At 33.7% G+C, this 21,439-nt stretch overlaps 3 protein-coding genes and 1 pseudogene across 3 annotated transcripts; all 4 read left to right on the top strand.

The window, feature by feature from the left end:
• The first annotated feature begins 1,630 nt into the window (after positions 1-1,630).
• Positions 1,631-4,471, top strand: LOC110410960 (Plant invertase/pectin methylesterase inhibitor superfamily). Its single transcript, XM_021420918.2, has 3 exons — positions 1,631-2,721; positions 2,930-3,090; positions 3,489-4,471. The coding sequence occupies exons 1-3, from the start codon at positions 1,796-1,798 to the stop codon at positions 4,178-4,180; spliced, it is 1,779 nt and encodes a 592-aa protein (XP_021276593.1). The 5' UTR covers positions 1,631-1,795; the 3' UTR covers positions 4,181-4,471.
• An 843-nt stretch (positions 4,472-5,314) lies between these two features.
• LOC110411506 (pectinesterase 3-like) lies at positions 5,315-7,217 on the top strand (annotated as a pseudogene).
• A 776-nt stretch (positions 7,218-7,993) lies between these two features.
• On the top strand, positions 7,994-8,428 carry LOC110411590 (pectinesterase inhibitor-like). Its single transcript, XM_089782655.1, has one exon. It carries the CDS (start codon positions 7,994-7,996, stop codon positions 8,426-8,428), a length of 435 nt encoding a protein of 144 aa, XP_089638781.1.
• Positions 8,429-17,707: 9,279 nt separating this feature from the next.
• LOC110411429 (Plant invertase/pectin methylesterase inhibitor superfamily) lies at positions 17,708-20,279 on the top strand. Its single transcript, XM_021421568.1, has 3 exons — positions 17,708-18,026; positions 18,220-18,816; positions 19,588-20,279. Exons 1-3 carry the CDS (start codon positions 17,708-17,710, stop codon positions 20,277-20,279), a joined length of 1,608 nt encoding a protein of 535 aa, XP_021277243.1.
• The last annotated feature ends 1,160 nt before the right edge of the window (positions 20,280-21,439 follow it).

The raw sequence follows: 21,439 nt of genomic DNA, 5'->3' as shown, positions 1-21,439 counted from the left end.
TAAGTTTGTTTCGGTCTAACAAGTGGTCTTTAACTTTTGAAGTTTCAAGTCTACGAGCTGTCCTTTTTAGCACCTAAATGGACGCAACATGTTTCTTTGTTGCACGTGTTGCTACTTGCTTCGACGGAGGCCACCCATCCTATTTTCTATCACAGGAGAACCGTCGCTCTCCATATATGATTGACCCCACTTCATCGTTTTTTTTTGGACTCGAGAGCCCAAAAATGGCGATATAAAGCTTCAAACCCAGTTCCAGTTTGGACTCAACGAAGGCCGTTAGGCCACAGTTCAGGGAATATTTGATTAAATATTTAAATTATTACTTGAATCCGCATCTAAAAATTTAAATTGTTTTTTATTATGTAATCTTACTTGTTAAATATTGATTAAAATAAATTTTAATTAATTTTGATGTATATTATCAATGAAAATTACATTAATAAATTAAAAATAATTCATAAAAAATAAATTAAAATTTAAAATTATATTTTAAATATTTGATTATTTTTAATAAATATTATATTAATTATAAAAAATTTATAAATAAAAATAATATATGTAAAGCTAAAATTTAATATTAAGATTTATTATTTATAATTGAGTTTGAATACTAATTTTACTACCCAAACTTATCCAAATTTAATTATAAAATATCCTAATCTTAATATGATACCCAGTTACAAGAAACCCCTTAACATTGCTAATAGCTACGTATGTGTGAAAATGTTTTTTTTTAGCTTAAAACTATTTAAAAGGATATTTCCAAAAAAATTATTTAAAAGGAGCTTTGAAGGGATACAATGCCAGGAAGAAGGTAGAAAAATGGTACTGGCAGTAAAAATTTTTAGATGGAGAGACAAAACCTAGAATTTACCCCAAAGCCGGCCCAAAACAACATCCGAATTTGGTTTTCTGATAACGAGGCCTTTCAAGAATTATTATGGATATTCACCTTCCAAAGCAAAGGCAACTCATAGAAACCATGAAGGACAGACTATCGATTACTCCGTTGTAAAGCAAACAACACATTTATTTGTCGAATTTTCAGAGGGACAGGTCATTTCAAAGCAAATGACACTTCTTTTTTGAAGAAACAAGACACGAGTATGTTCAGTATATATAGCCCGATATCCCCCTCCTCTCAATTGTTATTCTGCAATATATCACATTCTCTATGCATTCTGACATGAGTCCTAAGACCTACAATCGTCTTCATATAGAGACAAAAACAAGAGGCTGAGAAATAATTAATACTGCTAGTGAGGCATATAATTAATCTTTGGTGTTGTTAGTAAGTGGCGAGCAGAGTAATGAAATCACTGAATACCCTTCGTAACAAAAATCTCAAGTTAGTTATAGATTGATCAGAACCACAAAGAAAAGCAGGGTTTGTCCAAGTTTAGCAACGCCTAAGTCAGCTAATTAGCCTTTTAACAACTGGACTAATTTAGCTGCAAAATTTACATACGGTTATAAGCATTTTGAGTTCAACGGTAAAAATTTGAAAGCTATGTGGACAAGAATTCGCGGGAAATGCGGTTGGGAGAGAGTTAAAATCTCTATCATTCGTTTTTGTAAATATAACTAACTTTTAAATAGAATGCCTGAAAGCTCTCCTGTCCAGATTCCCTTTGTAAATTGCATGACATTAACATCTGAACCTCAAATCCAAAGAGCAACCCGGAAGAAGAAGGAAGCGCAGGAATATATATATTCTCATTGGATTTCTTGATTTCACTCTCTGCCTTAGCTTGAACCTAAGGCAGAGAGACCTCTGCCTCAAGCCAATTTAACAATGGTTTTCCAAGATTTTGACCTAATACAAGAACGCCGAAGGCTTGAGAGACAACGGAAATTCAGAAAGAGGGTTGGCATTGCCGTGGTAACAACCTGTGTCGTCATTGGTCTAGTTGCGGCCGGAATCTTTGTAATTGTCTCAACTAAGAATAAAGAACAACAAGGGACTTCTACCAACAACAAGGCACACCAAGCTCCATCTACAAAGCAGGTGTCACGGTCAGACAATCTCATAAATACTATTTGCAATGGTACCTCTTACAAGGAATCATGCGAGAGCACCCTTAAGAAGGCAGTGAAAGAGCACCCAAATACGGCTCAACCCAAAGATCTTCTCAAGTCTTCAATCTCAGCAACTGCTGATGAGCTTGAGAAGGCCTTTACCAAAGCCAGCTCATTCCAATTCAACTCCCCAGAGGAGAAACAAGCCTTTAATGTTTGTAAAGAAGTCATGGCAAATGCCAAGGAAGAATTAGCGACAGCTATCGGTAAAGTAGGAGACAAAGATATAGGGAAGCTGTTATCCAGTGGCGAATTGAACAATTGGCTAAGTGCGGTAATGTCTTACCAAGAAACTTGCATTGATAGCTTCGCAGATGGAAAATTGAAGACTGATATCCAGAGTACCCTGAACTCCAGCCAGGAGCTCACCAGCAATTCCCTTGCCATGGCTAGACAATTGTCTTCATACGTTTCATCAGTGATGGAGATGCCAGCAGCCAGTCGCCACCTTTTAGAATCCACGTCTCCTTCAGTGGACAAGGATGGACTTCCTAACTGGTTGAACCATGACGAGCGCAGGATGCTGAAGGGTGCTGATGTTGAGAAGCCGACACCAAATGTAACTGTGGCAAAAGATGGTAGCGGAAATTTCTCAACAATTTCTGAAGCACTTGCTGCCATGCCCCAAAAATATGATGGAAGGTATGCTTCTTTAGTTATAATCTTGATTTGTTGGATATATCGAATATCATTTGTTAATATGAATTTAATGATCCATCGTTGAAAAAATCCTTTTGATCTTATCGTTACTTTCCACTCATTTTCATAATATGATTTTCCAGTATACTTGATTCTTTTCTGGATGAACATATTTATTGAGACAAGCTATTTCTCCACTTTTAAAATGCAGGTATGTGATATATGTGAAGGCAGGAATATATGAGGAGACTGTACTTGTAACAAAGAAAATGGTAAACCTTACCATTTATGGTGATGGATCCCAGAAGACCATTGTCACTGGGAACAAAAATTATGTTGATGGAGTTGCCACTTACCTGACAGCAACTTTTGGTATGTTGATTAATTTCTACCTATGACTTATATGGTGTAGCATGCAGTTGGAGATGAATCTTCCTCAAATTGAAAGGGGTGATTTTCTTATTTCCAAAATTGATTTGTTGGTTTGCAAGTGTTTTCCAGTAGAGGCTAGAGGCAAGCCTAACCTCATAATACAGAGAACTTATTAATTTTAACTCATCTGAAAATATTAAAGGAAATGAAAAGTGAAGAGTAAAATGAGTTTAGCTCTAGTCCTAATTGGTAAAAAGTTTAGAAATCAACAAAGAAATTAAATGGTAAAACCTTTTGATTATATGGCTCCTGTTTCATTCCAATCTCAAGTTTCAAATAAAGGACATGCCGATGTATATGTAGCTGGAATGTAATTTGATATTTTGTTTTTGTTCCAGTGGCCTCCGGAGATGGGTTTTTGGCAAAAGCCATGGGATTCAGAAACACTGCTGGCCCCGAGAAGCATCAAGCAGTTGCTGCGAGAGTTGATGCAGATAGGGCAATTTTCCTCAACTGTCGCTTTGAAGGATACCAGGACACCCTTTACGTGCAAACTCATCGCCAGTTCTATAGAAGCTGTGTGGTCGCTGGCACCATCGATTTCATCTTCGGTGACGCAGCTGCTGTGTTCCAGAACTGCTTGATTTACGTTAGGAAGCCAATGGACAACCAAAAGAACATAGTTACAGCCCAGGGGAGGAAGGACAAATTTGAAACAACAGGAATCGTCCTACAAAACTGTAAAATTTTGCCAGATGATTCATTCACTTCCTTCAAGAGCCAATTCAAGAGTTACCTTGGCAGGCCCTGGAAGGAATACTCCAGGACTATCGTAATGGAATCACTGATCGAGGATTTGATTGACTCTGCTGGATGGCTAGAATGGGAAGGCAACTTTGCACTTAATACCCTTTACTATGCAGAGTACAACAACAACGGACCTGGTGCCAAAACTGATGCCAGGGTCAAGTGGCCAGGCCGCAAGGTTATTAACAAGGAAGAGGCCATGAAATTTACCGTAGAAACTTTCTTACAAGGGACATGGATCAAAGCAACAGGCGCTCCAGTTCGTATGGGGCTGGGTAATTAAGGATTCATTTCTCGTCATTTAGTTATCTCAAGAAACAAGACTAGTAAACAGAAATTTAATGCAGGAAGAGATCTTTTTTTCCGAGTTGGAAAATTTGTGCGTGAATGATATTTTATTGAATTTTTTCCTTTTCATAATCTTAAACTAAAGAAAAATTAATTAATCTGCTATGATATTGTGTATCAGAATGCTTAGCACCAATAACGAAATAGAAAAAGACAATGTATTATCAGACGTTTTATCTTGTCTATTTCTCCAGAAAAGTCTACCTAAAGTCCAAAGACAGCTTCTTCTTTTTTTTCCTTTCGTATTTTTCAAGAGATTGTTAATCTTTTCAAACTGATCCTAGTAAATAATAATCCATGTTTCATATATTTGTCCACATACAATTGCAACACCAAATGCAATGATTTTCAGAGACAAGGATCCATTTCCTCAAATAGATTAACTGCAACAAAGCAAGCTTGCTCCTTATGAACACCATGGACAACAAGGGAACGCAAGCTGGCTTAAGATAATTAATGCTTCTATTTGTGGTAGTTCAAGAAATAAATAACAAGACAGTAAACCGCGTGGCTGCCGGCCAGCTCTTTCAAGAAGAGGTTTGTTTCCGTTTTGAAACTTTCCTAGTTCTTGGACAAATGGAAGATGCTTGTAACTAGAGATAAATGCCTTTCAGTATTGTTTGAAAACAACAAGTGAAACCACCAACTTCATCCATAAACCATCAGGTTATCAGCGTTAGTTTCTCTACAAGTTCCTTCTGGCTACAAGCTTTAGCGTTAAACAATAGAAAGAAGAATTTCCATACCAATAATAAAATTTATAGTTGAAATTGACCTGGTTGTAGCCAAATGTTGATTTGTCAACACAGTACTAACCAGGGACCAAGTATTTTGAACTTAAACCACATGAAAATTGTACATCAACAGCCGTTTCAAACGAGCCAACAATCTCGATGGCCATGGTTCGTGAGCTAAACATAGTCAACCCTCGTTAATTTAATTTTTTGTTCTTTAAAAGAAATTGAAAAGTTATCGAAAATGGGTAATCAAGAATCAGGATCTTCTTTCCAGCCGTTCATATATATTCTTAAGCTTCTTGTAGCATCTGCGATACAACAAGAACAACCATATGGATTCAACGAAGTCCTTCAAGAGCTATAGCAAGGCAGACGAACTCGAAGAACAGGCATATCGAAAAAAGACCCGCAAGCGGATGATCATCATCACACTCTCCACCATCATCTTGATAGCCATCATAATTGGTGCAGTCTTAGGAATACTTTTTCCTGTAAAAAGCTCAAAATCCCAAGAGAATCCAGCAACTTACACAGCCGAGAACATCGATGCAATATGTAATATGACTCGGTATCCTGACTCTTGCGATTCAAGCATAGCTTCGCTCAGGAGCTCCTCAAATGATACTGACCCGAGTCCAAGCCCTGGAAAAATCTTCACGTTGTCCATGCAAGTTGCGCGCGATGAATTGATAAGGCTCTCGCCTTTGCCACAGAAGATCATTTCTTCTAATGTGACTAGTGATCCCCTGATGCGTGGAGCGTTGGACAATTGTGCAACCCTTTTCAAGGGCGCAGTAGAGTATATCAATGACTCCATAGCATCCATGCAAGTTGGACAAGCAGAGAAAATTGTGCTTACAAAGGCGAAGATTAACGACATTAAGACGTGGCTTAGCAGCGCAATCACGAATCAGGAAACATGTTTGGATGGACTGATTGAGGCAGCAAACCACACATTTATACCCCAAGAGGTGGAATATGCTATGCGGAACTCCACTGAGTTCAGCAGTAACAGCCTGGCGATTGCGTCCAACTTGGTGACCATTCTGCATCATTTCCAAGTTTCTGTTCATCGGAAGTTGCTAAAACTTGACAACCACCATGGCCACGAATCTGATTCCGATTTTCCAGGATGGGTTCATAGCGGGGACCGGAGATTGCTCCAGGAGGAAGATCCTAGACCTGATCTAACCGTAGCTCAAGATGGTAGTGGAGACTTTAGGACAATAAGTGAAGCAGTGGAATCCATTCCAAAGAAGAACAAATCCAGGTTTGTTATCTATATAAAGGAAGGCGTATATTTAGAGAATGTGAAAATTGATAAGGACTGCTGGAATGTAATGGTTTATGGAGACGGCATGTGCAAGACAGTCGTCTCTGCCAGCTTGAACAAGGTGGACGGAACCCCCACATTCTCCTCTGGCACCTTCAGTAAGTGAAAATGTAAACTGTCATTATTTAGTTTCACCTTTAGCAGATTGATGGGTTCCTCTTAGATTAATTTAACTTTCATTTTGGGTGATTATTTTCATGATACATGCAGTTGCTGCTGGGAGGGGATTCATAGCAAGGGACATGGGATTCAGAAACACTGCCGGCCCAGTGAAAGAGCAAGCTGTTGCATTGCGTTCGTCTTCAGACCAATCTGTATTCTACCGCTGCTACTTTGATGCATACCAAGACACTCTCTATACACATTCCAATCGCCAATTTTACCGTGACTGCCATATCGCTGGAACCATTGATTTCATTTTTGGAAACGCGGCTGTGGTTCTGCAAAATTGCAGCATTCAACCAAGGCAGCCAGGGCCTGACCAGTTCAACACGATCACAGCCCAAAGCAAAACTGACCCAAATCAGAACACGGGAATTTCTATCCAACGGTGCAATATTACTCCTTTGGACAATCTGACGGCTACAACGTACCTTGGTAGGCCTTGGAAGGATTATGCCACCACGATATTCATGCAGTCATATATTGGAGAATTCCTGGACCCAGCAGGATGGACCCAATGGACACAGGGAGTTGATCCTCCTAACACAATATTCTACGCCGAGTATGAAAATATGGGGCCTGGATCAGGAACCGGTCAACGAATTAATTGGCCCGGTGTTAGGCCCAATCTCACTAATGAAGAAGCAACAAGATTTACGGTGGAGCCTTTTATCTGGGGAAGCCAGTGGTTGCCAAAGGCCAATATAATGTATGAATCAAGTTTAGAATGAGGAAGATGAAAATAATGTGCAACAAGAGCAAGTTCAATTGAAGAAACCTATACTTTTTTGAAAATTAATTTTTTTTATTAAAAAAAAAGAGATAACCTCTTACTAATAAATAAGAAGAAAAAGACCAGCGTGCTACCAATTGTTGTTTTATTTAAATATCATTTGATCCATGTCAAGGTGAATATTTTGGATAATAAACAAGAACCAACACTCACAATGACACAAGATCCTGTTGTTTCTTTGAAGTATTCAACAACTGACCATTGATTTAGGAATACATTTATCATCAAAGGATAACCATTGAATTGTCCAATTACACTGTTGATCCAAACTATACAGGGGAATGCAACTGAATTACTGAAATATCCAATTTGCATCAAGTGTAGCGCGGTAGAAAGCTTTCTTCCATTCAACCCATCAGATAAGTTTTTTACAATGAATCCCTTAGCCTTGAGTAGGTATAGCTGACCAATTACTAAAAAATGTCAGTATTAAGTTGTCAAAAGAGAAATAGGAAAAAAATATGAAAGAGAAAAAGGGTAAAAAATTTAAATATGTATTAATTAGTAATAAAAATTACAATTAACGAAAATGCAGAGATCTCTGTCTTCACTTGGATGACAAACAAATAGATGATGAGATTCCATTTGAAAACAAAAAGTCGAATTAAGGGTCTCGCTTTGTGAGCCTCAGCACTTTGTTTTTTTGATTTATCACCATCCCAATGCTCCGTAATAAAAACCAGTCATGTAGCAAAGTTTTCTTCTATACCACATCCACAAAGAATGACTTCGTGTTTCTTTCTCGATGATGTTTTTGCTCGTTTTATGTTGCTAATAATTTCTCCTTCCAATCGGGCCACATCTTTAAGGCTACAAGGCAAAGACTTGGTTTCCAATGCTTGCAGTCACACTCAATACTATGAAGTATGTGTATCATCGCTAAAAGCAGATCCTCAGAGTGAAAAATCAGATCTTAGAGGGTTGGCTGACATTGCGTTAAATGTAAGTATAGCATATGGAATGGAAACACTATCCCACATTCATTCTTTGAAGTTTAGTCCTGCTAATTACACCCCATTTGCATCTAGATGCCTAAGTGATTGCATGGAAGAATACTCGGACGCCGTTGATAATCTACAAGAGTCCGCACAAGCTCTAAGGACTAAGTCTTACGCCACGGTGAAAGACATTGCTGGCTGCTGCAATGACGGATTCTGATACATGCGAGGGTGGGTTCGGAGAGATGCCGGGCAATGAGCCCCCCATGACACAGAGGAACCAGTATTTCTACCAGTTATGTAGCAATTTCCTGGCAATTACCACTCGTTTAAGTTGATTGTCACATATGCTATTCCCACTGATTGATTGTCAGGCCATTTTCGTGGCTGCTTTTCTAGGCCACTTCTGTTTTGTATCTAGTCAAGTAGTCACTCATCATGAATTAGAAGTTTGATGTTGAAAAGGCAGCTTTTTCTTCTTTTCTTCTTGAAAATTCATGAGCACATTTTAGCAAGGGGCAGCTTTTCACAGCTGAAACGACAGCAGGAGAATTTATTATGTAGTCTTGTATCAATCCTTTCTTTGTTTAAGTTTAGATTAAAATAGCTTGATAGCCATCGGCTACTCCAATAAAAAATAATTAAAATCATAATATATATTATAATTGATTAGTATTTATTGTCACATGCTTAAATTTAAGCTTAATTTTGTTTCACATTAAACTTTGAATTTAAGTAAGGTTATAAATTATAAAAAGAAAATTATGAAAAATAACTTTCTTATAATCTCAATTTAAAAATATACTTTTTTATAATTTTAATTATTTTTAGTCAATTTTTGATATGACTTGACAACAATACCTTTTAAATAATTTCAGACAAATTAAAATAGTTTCAGTTTTCTCTATCCCGTCATTCAAACAAAAATTTTAAAATTAAATATCAAATTTTTTTAATCAAATACTATCTATATCGCCATCCAAAAAGCAGAGATAACATTAAACTCTTTTTTATTTTATTTTTTTTGTTTATGAATGGTGGATCTTGGGATTTTCAAGAGCAATAAACAACAATTTTGCTCTTCTGTGGTGATTGCAAACAATATGATGAATGTGGTAACTAGATATTTTTTGGTGATGACTTGCTTCGAAACGTGTGTTACGATAAAGATATCTGTGTTGATGAGTTGGATTGGATTGGTTAAGATGATGGACTCAAGGAGAAGGGACAGCTAAAGCATGTTTGATGGGTTTTATGGTGGTTCACGGTTTTATTGTGTAGAGAATTTGGATGATTATTAAGCATGTTTGCTAGGGATTTTGAGTTGAAATTGTTTAAGTAATATTTTGTAAAAGGAGTATATTTTGTTTTTACATAAGGAAGTGAGCAAGGCCCCTCCCGATAGGGATATATTTTATCTTACTTTAGAGGGTTATGGAGTTTTGTAACCTATCTTTTATGAAATGCATAATTTCGTGGCTTAGCAAAATAAAAAGTATGTGTTTTAAGTTATTGAGTTTATTAGTTTATTTATAGAACCCCAAAGTTGAGGAGTTGAAATTGATTAAACTAGATCTTAAGTATTACGAGACTGAGTTTTAAGTATTACGTTACTTAATCATTGCGTGACTAATTTTTAGATATTACGTGATTGGTTATAGGTATCGCGAGACTGGTTTTTAGGTATTGAATAACTGATGTTTAGGCATTACGTGAATGATTTTTAAGTAATGCTTAAGTTACACGATGTCTTACTAAATAGTCACATAATGCCTTACTAACAAGTCATGCAATGCCTACTAACTAGTCATGTAATACTTAAAAATTAGTCACACAATATCCAAAGTCAGTCACGCAATATCCAAAGTCAGTCACGTAATACCTAAAACCTAGTCACACATTGCCTAAAAACCACCAAAACTACTAAATTTCATTTAATAAGATCAACAACTTCAAATGATACACCATATTTCATTTAACAACATAATTAATGAATATGCCCACTTGAAAAAGAATGTTAAAAATGTTTAAAGGTTTTTCTTTATGTATCAAAAATCATTCCAAAATGCTTAAAAATGCTCAAAACGCTCAAAGGTTTTCTTCGTATATCAAAAACTATTCTAAAATGCTTAAATGCTTAAACGTTTTTTTTTCTGGTAATGAATACTCAAAAGATGAATAGTCTGATGAGAAAAGCTCAAAGAACGTGAGTCTGTTTGAGATGCAGACCTAAACATACTTAATCCATTAATAGGTTTAGGGTTGAGGCGCGGAGCCAAATAAATGGATCAGTTTCATTAAAAGTAATTTTATCTAAATTTTAATTCTCTTAGCTAAAAACAGTTAAAATTATAAATAGTTCTATTGTCATAAACACCTTATGCATGGAGCCCATTTAAAAAGAGAACTCAATTATATATTTATGTTTTCAATTCAAAAAACATACTTGAAAGACAGTGAAAAATCTATGTTTATATATGCAAGACCCATCCCATCTCTTAGTGATGTAAAAGTCGTGACATTTTAACCCATTTTCTTGATTTACTGACTCTTTACCCATAAAGAAAAGGGATTGACTTTTACCCTATAAAGGAGAAAGACTCTTATACTAGTTCAATTCTACTTCGATCTTTGTATCTCTCATGGAGATCTCAAATCAATAAAGATTTGGATCTACTTTAATACCAAATGTCACAAATTGAAACTTAAAACCCAACTTCATGCAATCTTAAAAAATGAAAATAGAACTTAAGTAAGTCTATAAATTACAGCCTCATGTTTCTAACTCAAAAAATATGCCTTATAAGTGGTGGAAGGTTTATATTTATATATTTAAGACTCATCTCATCTTTTATTGATGTAAGATCTATGGCATTTATATACAATCATAAACAATGTCAAATAGACTCTTTTGTTATTTCGAGTAACAAATGGTGGCACCTGGAAATAGTTACCAAAAACAGTAAAGAAAGAAATAAGAAAATTTTTTGAATTATTCAAATAAATTTAAATAATTTTTTATGTCATTTAATTAAATTTTTATATTTTTATTTTGATTTAAATTTTTATTTATTAATAATAAATAACGTGATATGTTTATATATTAATTTTTTAAAAAATTAAATATTTATTTAAAATTTTTAAATAATTTAAAAATATTATATCAATAAAAAATGAGAACCGAAAAGATAGAGGGAAATTCCCTCTCATTATCTGTCGTGGAAAAGGAAATGGAAAGAAAGAAAGGCCCGGCATTGGTGATATAAGTTGTAATATTTTTTCCACTTTTCCAATCATAACCAATAGGAAAACATGCTTAAAGAAACATTATCCAATTATAGTGATCTCATTGAAGTCAGAAAGATGAATCGAAAGCAATCTTATCCTTAATCTATACTATTAACTTATTCCTAAAGTGATTAATAAGTGATTATTTGTATTTAAACAGAATAGATTACTTTTAGATAATGTTTGGTATGAAAAGGTGAGAGTACATTTTCTATAATGTGTTTAATTAAATTATATTATAGTAAGAGAGAAAGTCAAGATTTCAAGTTTGAAAGGGTGAAAATGAAAATTTTAATACTTGAAATGCTGAAATTATAAAATATTTTAAAAATAAAAAAATTAAAATTTTAAAACAAAATAAAGGAAACAATATAAATTTTTAAAATTTTAAGGACAGGGTCCCTACTAATCCTTTCTTTCTGATTATAGTGTTTATTTTACAACAAATCACTGCGATGTAGGATTGTAAGATATTTAATTATAGTTCATAACCTATGCAATCAGATTGCATTGCACTATATAATGTTAAAAAATAATATTTTTATTTTTTAATTTTATTACTTTGTTAAAAATATCTTGAAATATTATAATTTGTTATTTTATATAGATATCGAAAGATATCTCTTTATTACTCTCAATAGCAATGATGACAGTTAACAAAACTTATATTATCTTCTATAAGAAAAAAATAAAAATAAATATATAATATAAAAAATTATATTAAAAATAAAAATAAAATATATAAAATTATAATAAGAAATAAAAATAAAATATATAATATTAAAAATATATTTAATAGATAATATTATATAAAAATTAATAATAAAAAATATAAATATATTAAATTTATATTTTAATTAAAAAATTTAAAATTTGATATTATATTTCTAACAGAGTACTTGTAAATCAAAAACTATAATATTTTTTTATATTTTATTTATTATTTTATTTATATATTAAACATTGTAATGTTATTTTTTTTACAATCATATTGTTACATTACAGTACCAAACATTGTCTTAAAGATAACTTAGATCTGCACTCCATAATCTACATGATCATCAGGACAGACAAGTTTTTTGTTATATTGCAACAAGGTATATGCCAATCTTTCAATATTATCTATACTTTAAAAACTTAATTTGGATGATTATTATTTAAATAAAAAATTAATTAAACTTAATAGAAGCAAAAAGAAAAGCAATCTTAATCTATTATAAAAGATTCTAATCAAATCATTAAGTCAATTAATTTCATTTCAAGCATTAAAAAGCCTACATAACTAGCTGTAGATCCTATTTCCCTCACTTTGCCATGTCGTCTCTATCTCCCTTTGCATATACCTTTTCAAACCTCCATTAAATTTAAAATGCCCATCTGACATTCAATCTTGGCATGCAAACCTTAATATTAACTGAGGTCTCATCAGAAATGGAATATTTGTACATTAAAAATGTTGTCTTATATGCGTACCCTTCCTATTATTTTTCCACGATATTGTTCATGATTGTATATTGGTATTCTTAGTCACTGATTAAAAATCACGTCCAGTCACATAAATTTGGATAAAGTATTTCTATTTTTAATTCAATGCCTGTTATAATAATATAAGATGAAGAATAGTGAATTTGATGCTCATTTATTGAATATATTCATCTAAGTTTTACGTTCATAAATATTCTAGTTTCAATACGTCGTTCTTGATATAAAGTAAAATAAAAATTAAATGGAAATTGATGAAACTTTGTTGAGGTCCCCAAAAAGTGAAAACTAAAATAGCAAATGAGGTTTCAATTCATTCATAATCATGACATACTCATCAAGGGATGCAAGGCCAGTCACTCATTCTATGTCGGTTTGCTTTATATTCGAGTGCACGTGTATCACTCTAAACATTTCATTATCCCACTCTGGGTTTCAACCTTACAAGCCCATGTTGCTTTTTCAGCTTGTAAAATTCTCAACTCCCAGCTCAAACCATACCAAATGAGAACCAGCAGGCTGCAGCTACAGAATTTTAGAAGCTGGGAAATTTCTGGGTAGTATGCTTTCAAGTCCCCCATATAAATTGGCAAATTTTAATTGTTGCTTTTTAGCCCTATCATCATCCCCCTGGTGGCTGACTTGTCCTCCATCGTAGGCATGTGCCAATGTCTCCCAGAAACATAATTCCCATGACATGGCGTGGCATTTTGGGCTCACCGTTTTTTCTGTCTGCCCTCAACCAATTCTCTGTAACCCACCAACAACCGCAGCAACCACCTTATCCGCTGTTTGAAAATGCCAGTTTTCTGCATACGTTCTAGCCACAGAAGCCTATGCCTGTGCGTGTGAACCTTTTATACGTAGAACTTTTAAGAATCCCATGACTGACAGCACTGTGGGGACTGGGGAGAGGGCCATCATCCATTAAAACTGCGGTCTAACTGATGTGATCAGTGGATTACCAGATGCATCTAATTGCTTCTAAATCAAAACAGATCGATCAACACCTGTGAAACTATTAATAATACCATCACTTTTCCAAAAAAAAAAAATCTGTGGATTAGATTCGGTATCATGCCATCAAATCCAAGCTCCTACTGATAATCCTTAATTGTTTTGTCGGATGACCGTTTCCTCTTTTTTCTATACGATCCAAAAAGCTTTGCAGCGTTGTACATTTGTACCAGTGTTGTGTCGGAACCTTTTCCTGAACACAGGGGCAACTCCAATGTTTTTCCTTCGCCAAAGTTCTTTTATTTTTTTTATCAAAAAACCTATCCAGTTTTTATATTTTTTAATTTATTTAATTTAATTTTTATATTTAAAATTTAAATAATTTAATTTTTTAATTTTAAAAATTATATCAATTTAATCTCCCTTCCAAAAGATATCTAATGTTACTGTTAAAGGTTGACACCATCAGTGAAGCGTCATATTTTAATAATGTGACATTTGAGATAATGACATGACATATTGCATGGCATAGAAAGATGACGTGATAATGTCACGTGACACTATATGATGATATAAAAATATTGATGCGACATGATATGTTGATAATGTAAATATCAAGTGACAAATCAAAAAAAAAAATTTAAATTTTTTATCACATTATAGGGATCAAATTGAATAAAAATATATAATATATGAATTAAATTGAATAAAATTAAAATACTAAGAAACTAAATTTAAAAAATATTTAAAAAATATAAATATTTAAGTATATTATTGATATGCTTATTAATAGTTAAATATTTAAGTGTAAAAGATTTATGGTATTAAAATATATATAAATATTTTCTTACTTGATTATTTGATTCTATAATATGTAAATCAATTTATCTTTTTTAAAAAATTAATTTGAATTTTTTCCTATAATAAAATACTTTTAAAAAATTTTATACGCTGAAGTCAAATTTAGATGAATAACTTGTATTACGTTAAAATAAAATAATATAAAGTAATCAAATAAACTCTCTTTTTTTCTATTTATAATTATATAAAATTTTTATATTAATTTAACTTAGTTTTTAATTTGAGCTAAAGTCGAATTAGCAAAATATATTGATTTAATTTTTTCTTTTAAAAAAATAAAAAAAGAGTTAGCGATGATTATAAAAATAATTTATCGTTCTAACTTGCTTAATTTGGACATGACGAACATCTTATTAAAACTATAGAATCTAAACTCCACATTTTGAATTATTTATTTATTTTTTATGTTTTTATTTTATTGAATATTTTAAGTTGAAATTTTTAACATTAAAAATTACATTTATAGTTAATAAAGTTAAATATAACTGTAAATATTTACACCGTTTTATTTTATTAATAAATTTTTATAGATCTAAATTAATAATTTAAATTTAAATTTAGTAGAATTTGATTGTGGTATTTGAATTTAAATAAAATTATTTTATAAGAAATTTTGAGTAAATTTAAATAAAAAGTAAATTGGGTAAGAGTTGAATAATTTCAAAAGAATATATATTTGTAAATTGTGAAAGTTGTAACTAATTCAACATATTTAGTTAGTTTATATTATTTTATTTTAATATAATGTAATTTATTCATCTAAATTTGATTTTAAGTATGAAAATTTTTCAAAATTTTTTTATAGAAGGGGAATTCAAACTTAACTTTTATAAAAAAGATAAATTAATTTACATATTCTAAAATCAAATATTTAAGTAAAAATATATATATATATATTTTTTAACACTATAAATCTTTTACAATTAAATATTTAACTTATTAATAAGTATATCAATAATCTACTTAAAGATTTATATTTTTTAAATATTTTTTTTAATTAGTTCCTAAATATCTTAATTTTGTTCAATTTAGTCATGTATTATAATTTTTATTTAATTTAATTCTTATAATGTGATAGAATTTTTTATACGTGTATTGATATAATGTCAACATATCAATGCCAATCAACATGTTATGTTATCGTATAATATCAAGTGGCATGCCACCTATCATTTCAAATACCACATCATCAAATGTGAACGTCAGTAATGATGTCATCATGATATTATTTTTAATGAAAAAATTAAATATGTTAGGAAAAAAAATTAAATTGATTCAATTTTTAAAATTAAAAAATTAAATTATTTTGATTTTAAATATAAAAATTAAATTAATTAAAATTAAAAAATAACATAAATTAGATTGATCTTTTGACATTTTTCATTTTACTGCCTCACATTTTCTGATTAACTTCTGTTTGAAACCTTGTCCATACTTAACTCTGGTTGTACACATATAATTCGGGGATGGAAGATTCAAAGCGAAAACCATTTTTTTTTTGTCTTTGTATCGAAGTAATTGCTGATTGGACTATATGTGTCTGCCACGTATGTTTTTATTTGGCGTCCTCTTATTGGTCCATGATCTCGTGCAACTGGTATATAATATTTAGGCTCCTATATAAAGCAGTACAAAGTCTAAGTTGGGGGAAACGGGCCACGGAGACATGCATGGCCAGAGATTAAGATAGAGACCATCATAGGCCAGCTATAATATTCCATTCCATTAGCAGTAGTGAAACTTTTCATTTAAGAAAAAGCTAAAGATTGCTGTTTAATCCCTGAAGAACATCCAATTCCTGACAAAGGTCAGGAAAAGATTTGATCGCTTAAAGATTCTGTGTTAATTGCTTTTCTTTTCTGTACTTTGTGCCCACGGGAGAATTGACCTTCTCTCTCTCTTGTAATTCCGTCGGAGAGAACATCATAATTCGTAACAACTTGCGTAATAGACAAACTAAGAATTATGGATACCTTTCCACTTGACGTCCGTTTCCATTCTTATCCATTTCCGCTGGTTACCGATTTGCAGCTCGTAGCTCTTTTTCCTTAACCATAAATAAAGAAACAGAGAAAATAAAAAATTACTGATTTCATGGTAGCTAATTAGCTAGAATATATAATTAAGCCACTTTATCACCTACTTTTATTATATATTTTTTTGTATATATAATTTTGAATTGCATAAAGAAGGGTGATCATCTTTCATTTTAAAATTTTCGCTCAAATTATCAACTACTGAAATATCCCTTTTAGGGACTCTAAGTAGCAGCTACCATGCATAAACTAAATAGTGTTTCCTTAAGCTGGTATCTATCTGGAATGTCTAAGGTAGCAAAAGAAGCACCATATGGGGAGACTCAAGTAGGACCATGCAGGCTTCTTTTGTTGAAAGCCAATTAATTTAGGTTCACGATGGATATGGTTACATCCAACAATTCATATATACAATTACAGCTACCAAATCGTCATGCGATTGTCAGCTAGTGGCAAATTCAACGTCACATAGAAAATTCTTGCACGTTTTATTTTTTAAATTGTAAAAGCATCAAGGGTTGGGAGTATTTTTCTTGCAAAAGTGATGAGTCTAGAGAAGTCCTATATACGTACAGAATGTACCCCCCACCCCCCTACCAAATGTAATTTCACAATTTAGTTTGAGAAATGGATATCAATCTTAGCACTGCTACCTTGTCACGATTCAAGAAAATAGACCTTTAAACTAACACTAAAAATGTTCTCTACCACGAATCATGCAATTATCCAAAATGAGGCTTCCCTCCCTATAAATATTGAAACCCATCCTCCTTGAAGTCACAACAATCATAAGGTTATTAATTGGTTAAATTTCTTTTAGCTAAATCTTTTTGGCGTAGTTGCTCAAAAAAAATAAAATTTTGCCATAGCTTTTTATGTTTAATTTCTCAAACATGAGAATGCTTGAGTTGACTATGTTTTGGTTAATAGGTTGTGCCCTAGTGGTCACCCCAGTGTCTTGGGCCGCCAAGGATAGTTACCAAAAGCATGTTCATGAACAATGTAGCTTTACTAGATACCCTGGCCTTTGTGTCGATGCAGTGGCAAGGTTGGGATCAGGAAACCAACATGTTGACATTATGTCTGCTCTCATAAACAAAACTATCTTAGAGACCAATCTGCCAACTTCTTTTTATTCCAAATTCAGCTCCAACCTTGAAATCGAAGAAGCTCAACACGTCAATTCCATCACAGGTTTGCCTGAAACTTTTGGTTGGTTCCATATGTTGTTTTTACTCGTACAAAATAATCAGCAATCCAGAAATTACTGTTAACGGCAACAATTCGACTCTTTTATTATATTAGTAGTATTCTTTTGGGGTACCTTTTCGCTTGTCATTTTTTTTTTTTGAGCTTAGGCAAAGCACAACGTTTCCCCTCCATGCAGGATATTGTCAAGAGCTTTTGAGCATGTCTCTCAAGCGGCTAGACCAGTCGCTATTAGCTCTCCAGAATTCTCAAAACACAAACAAGCAGGACGTCCAGACATGGATCAGTGCCGCCTTGACCTACCAACAAGCTTGTAAAGACTCTGCCGACGGTCACAGTTTCTCCAATAGTGACCTCATGGGCCAGATATCCAGAAAAATGGATTATCTGTCTCAATTGGTCAGTAACTCTTTAGCCCTTGTCAACAGGATGACTGGAAAGTTAACGGACAGCACAACTCGCCAGCTCTCTGAGGACCATGTTTTCCCCAGCTGGGTATCGGCAAAAGATCGGAAACTACTTCAGGCCGCAACGATAAAAGCCAACGCTGTCGTGGCCAAAGATGGATCAGGGAACTATAAAACAATTTCCGAAGCTATCAATGCAGCTTCCGGTGGTCGGTTTGTGATCCATGTGAAGGCAGGAGTTTATAACGAAAAAATTCGAACTAACAAAGATGGTATTACATTGATAGGTGATGGAAAATACAGCACTATCATCGTCGGCGACGATAGTGTAAATGGGGGCTCTTCCATGCCCGGCTCTGCAACATTCAGTCAGTATTCTGTCTCTTCCTCACCTTCGTTAGCTCCTGTATTATTTTGGCTTTTGAGTTTGATTGGGCCCTCCTATACTTTTACCTAGTAACTACCAATCGACTAGCTAGCGCCCCCCATTTGCATGAAAAAAATAGTATGAAAACCAACTTTAATAAAGAGCAAGGTTCAAGTCATATGGGTAGTTCCTCCACATTGTGGACTTGTTTGACAATCCCTAGACGCCTAGGTATTTAACTTGAGAGAAATTCGAACACCAAGAATTGTATTGAAGCAAAACGGGTTTCTTATTTGGCCCGCAAAAACAAAAAGGTCAATAAGGTTTATAAAGAGTAGCAATCATCCGTATTTGTTTTGGGACATTTACTTGCAACTACAAGTCCTTTTCCACGTACTTGAAGAGACAAGTCCACTCTGCCTCCTATCCTTTTCTACAGTTTTATCACTATTTGCCAACTGCAAAGCGAGCTTGCATTTTAATGACCACCACAAATAGGTCTGTGATATTAGTATATAGGCAATAAAATGTAAATATACATTAACTTTAACACCAAAACAAGAACATCTTAAAAAATAAATATACTATTGAGATACATTCGAATATTTAATTTATTAATTAATATATAATTTATTTTTTATTTAAAAAATAATATTTTGATCTCTATTTTTAATTTTTTTAAAAAAAATTACTGATGTGAATCCCAATTTAAAAATATATATATATGCTACTGAGGCCAATAATTCCCTTTAATTTTTACTGGATTTTTCAGCTGTCACTGGCGATGGATTTATTGCTCGGGATATCGGGTTTCAAAATACAGCAGGTCCTCAAGGAGAACAGGCCTTGGCTCTTTACGTTGCCTCTGATCATTCAGTTTTCTATAGGTGCAGCATGGCAGGCTACCAGGACACTTTATACGCACTTGCCCTGCGTCAATTCTATAGGGAATGTGACATTTATGGCACAATTGACTTCATATTTGGAAATGCTGCTGCAGTTTTTCAAAGCTGCTCATTAACACTTCGCCGTCCTCATGGAGCCTACAATGTGATCCTGGCAAACGGGAGGTCTGATCCAGGACAAAACACTGGCTTCTCTATTCAAAATTGTAGGATTGAACCAAGCTCGGATTTTTCTCCTGTCAAGCACAGCTTTAACTCATACCTAGGGAGGCCCTGGAAACGGTATTCAAGAGCAGTTGTGATGGAATCAACAATAGATGATGCCGTAGCTTCAAGAGGTTGGATTGAGTGGCCTGGAGCTGGGGCTTACTCGAAATCACTATATTTTGCAGAGTATGCAAATGCGGGACCTGGAGCTGGAACTTCCCGGAGGGTAACCTGGCCTGGGTTCCATGTTATTGGACGAGATGAGGCTGTCAAATTCACAGTTGATAAGTTCATTGCTGGAACGTCATGGCTGCCTTCAACAGGAGTAACTTTCGTCTCTGGCCTTCAGTGATTGGACTAGAAGCATAAGTGTAATGTGCTAGAGTTACTTAGACTAGAAAGATAAAAAGCAAAGCAAATGGGACCTAAAAGCGAAGACCCTCCTGCTGCTCAGGCATGGGTTGATTAATGTACAGTATTAAAACTACGTAATTGTATAAGAAAGAAAAAATATGTGCTGATGTAGGATAAAGGATTCAGATGATTTTTACCTTATATTTTACTCCCTGTATTTAATGCACGAGGTTTGGTTTGATCTCATGTTCATGAATATAATGAATTGTTCAAATGCGTAAAAGGAAAAGGTGTACGCTAATTCGATTAATGTGCCTCTCACTAGATAATTTCCTGTATAGTTCAAAAGATTGGAAAGACACTCTAACCTTTAATAAGTGTTCTGGCTTATCGCAGATCAGGAAATAATGCATCTCAAGATCAATTTTTCAAAACCGGCCCTCTAGGCCTTTAGCTTTGGTGCTGGTCCTAAGTCCAAATTAAAGAGATAGATAACAGCAACAAACTCTAGTTCCAAGCTGGAAGAAAGTCTGCTGTCGACGTATTAATATACGGTGCTTAAACTTCCTAGTCCTCTTATTAATGCGTAAGAATTCCATCTCGGCGGGCATATTCCTATGTGACTAAACTAACTGGATGACTTTTCCTAACAAGCTTGCGCTTTTTGCTTTTCCGCACTAATTTTTCTCATCGCGGGTCATGCTCTTATTCCAGCCTCTTATTTTCATGTGTCAACCCCAGTTGACTTGGCTTTCGATATCACCCTTCTTTTCTAAAAACGGAATTGGTTGGTCGGGGAGAAAAGAGTACTTCGACGGCGTACGATGGGGCCTTAGTAGTCCCTGGCATTGTCTGCAGCCGACAAAGCCTGGAAACTGGAAACCAGAATATATAACTCCTTTGCATCTGTTTCACATGGATAGCAAGTTTTAAAACATTACTCATCGTCCTGGGAATTACCTAATTTTCAAGTTTACAAATCATTCATTCCTGAATTGGCACTTTAACTAGAAAGCATAATGTTTTATTCTGCTAAAGCTAGGGGTGAGCAAAACTAATTTAGATCAATTATTCATTAAAACCAAATATGATTTAAGTAAAACAGTACGATTTAATTGATTTATTGGATCAAGTGACTTAAAATATTCAATTCAATTG

This window comes from Theobroma umbraticum, unplaced genomic scaffold (genome assembly GCF_002168275.2).
Source record: "Theobroma umbraticum cultivar Fairchild unplaced genomic scaffold, ASM216827v3 scaffold_56.0, whole genome shotgun sequence".
Taxonomy (NCBI): Eukaryota; Viridiplantae; Streptophyta; class Magnoliopsida; order Malvales; family Malvaceae; genus Theobroma; species Theobroma umbraticum.
The sequence above is the reverse complement of the archived record's forward strand: the minus strand, read 5'-3'. Positions and strand labels throughout refer to the sequence as shown.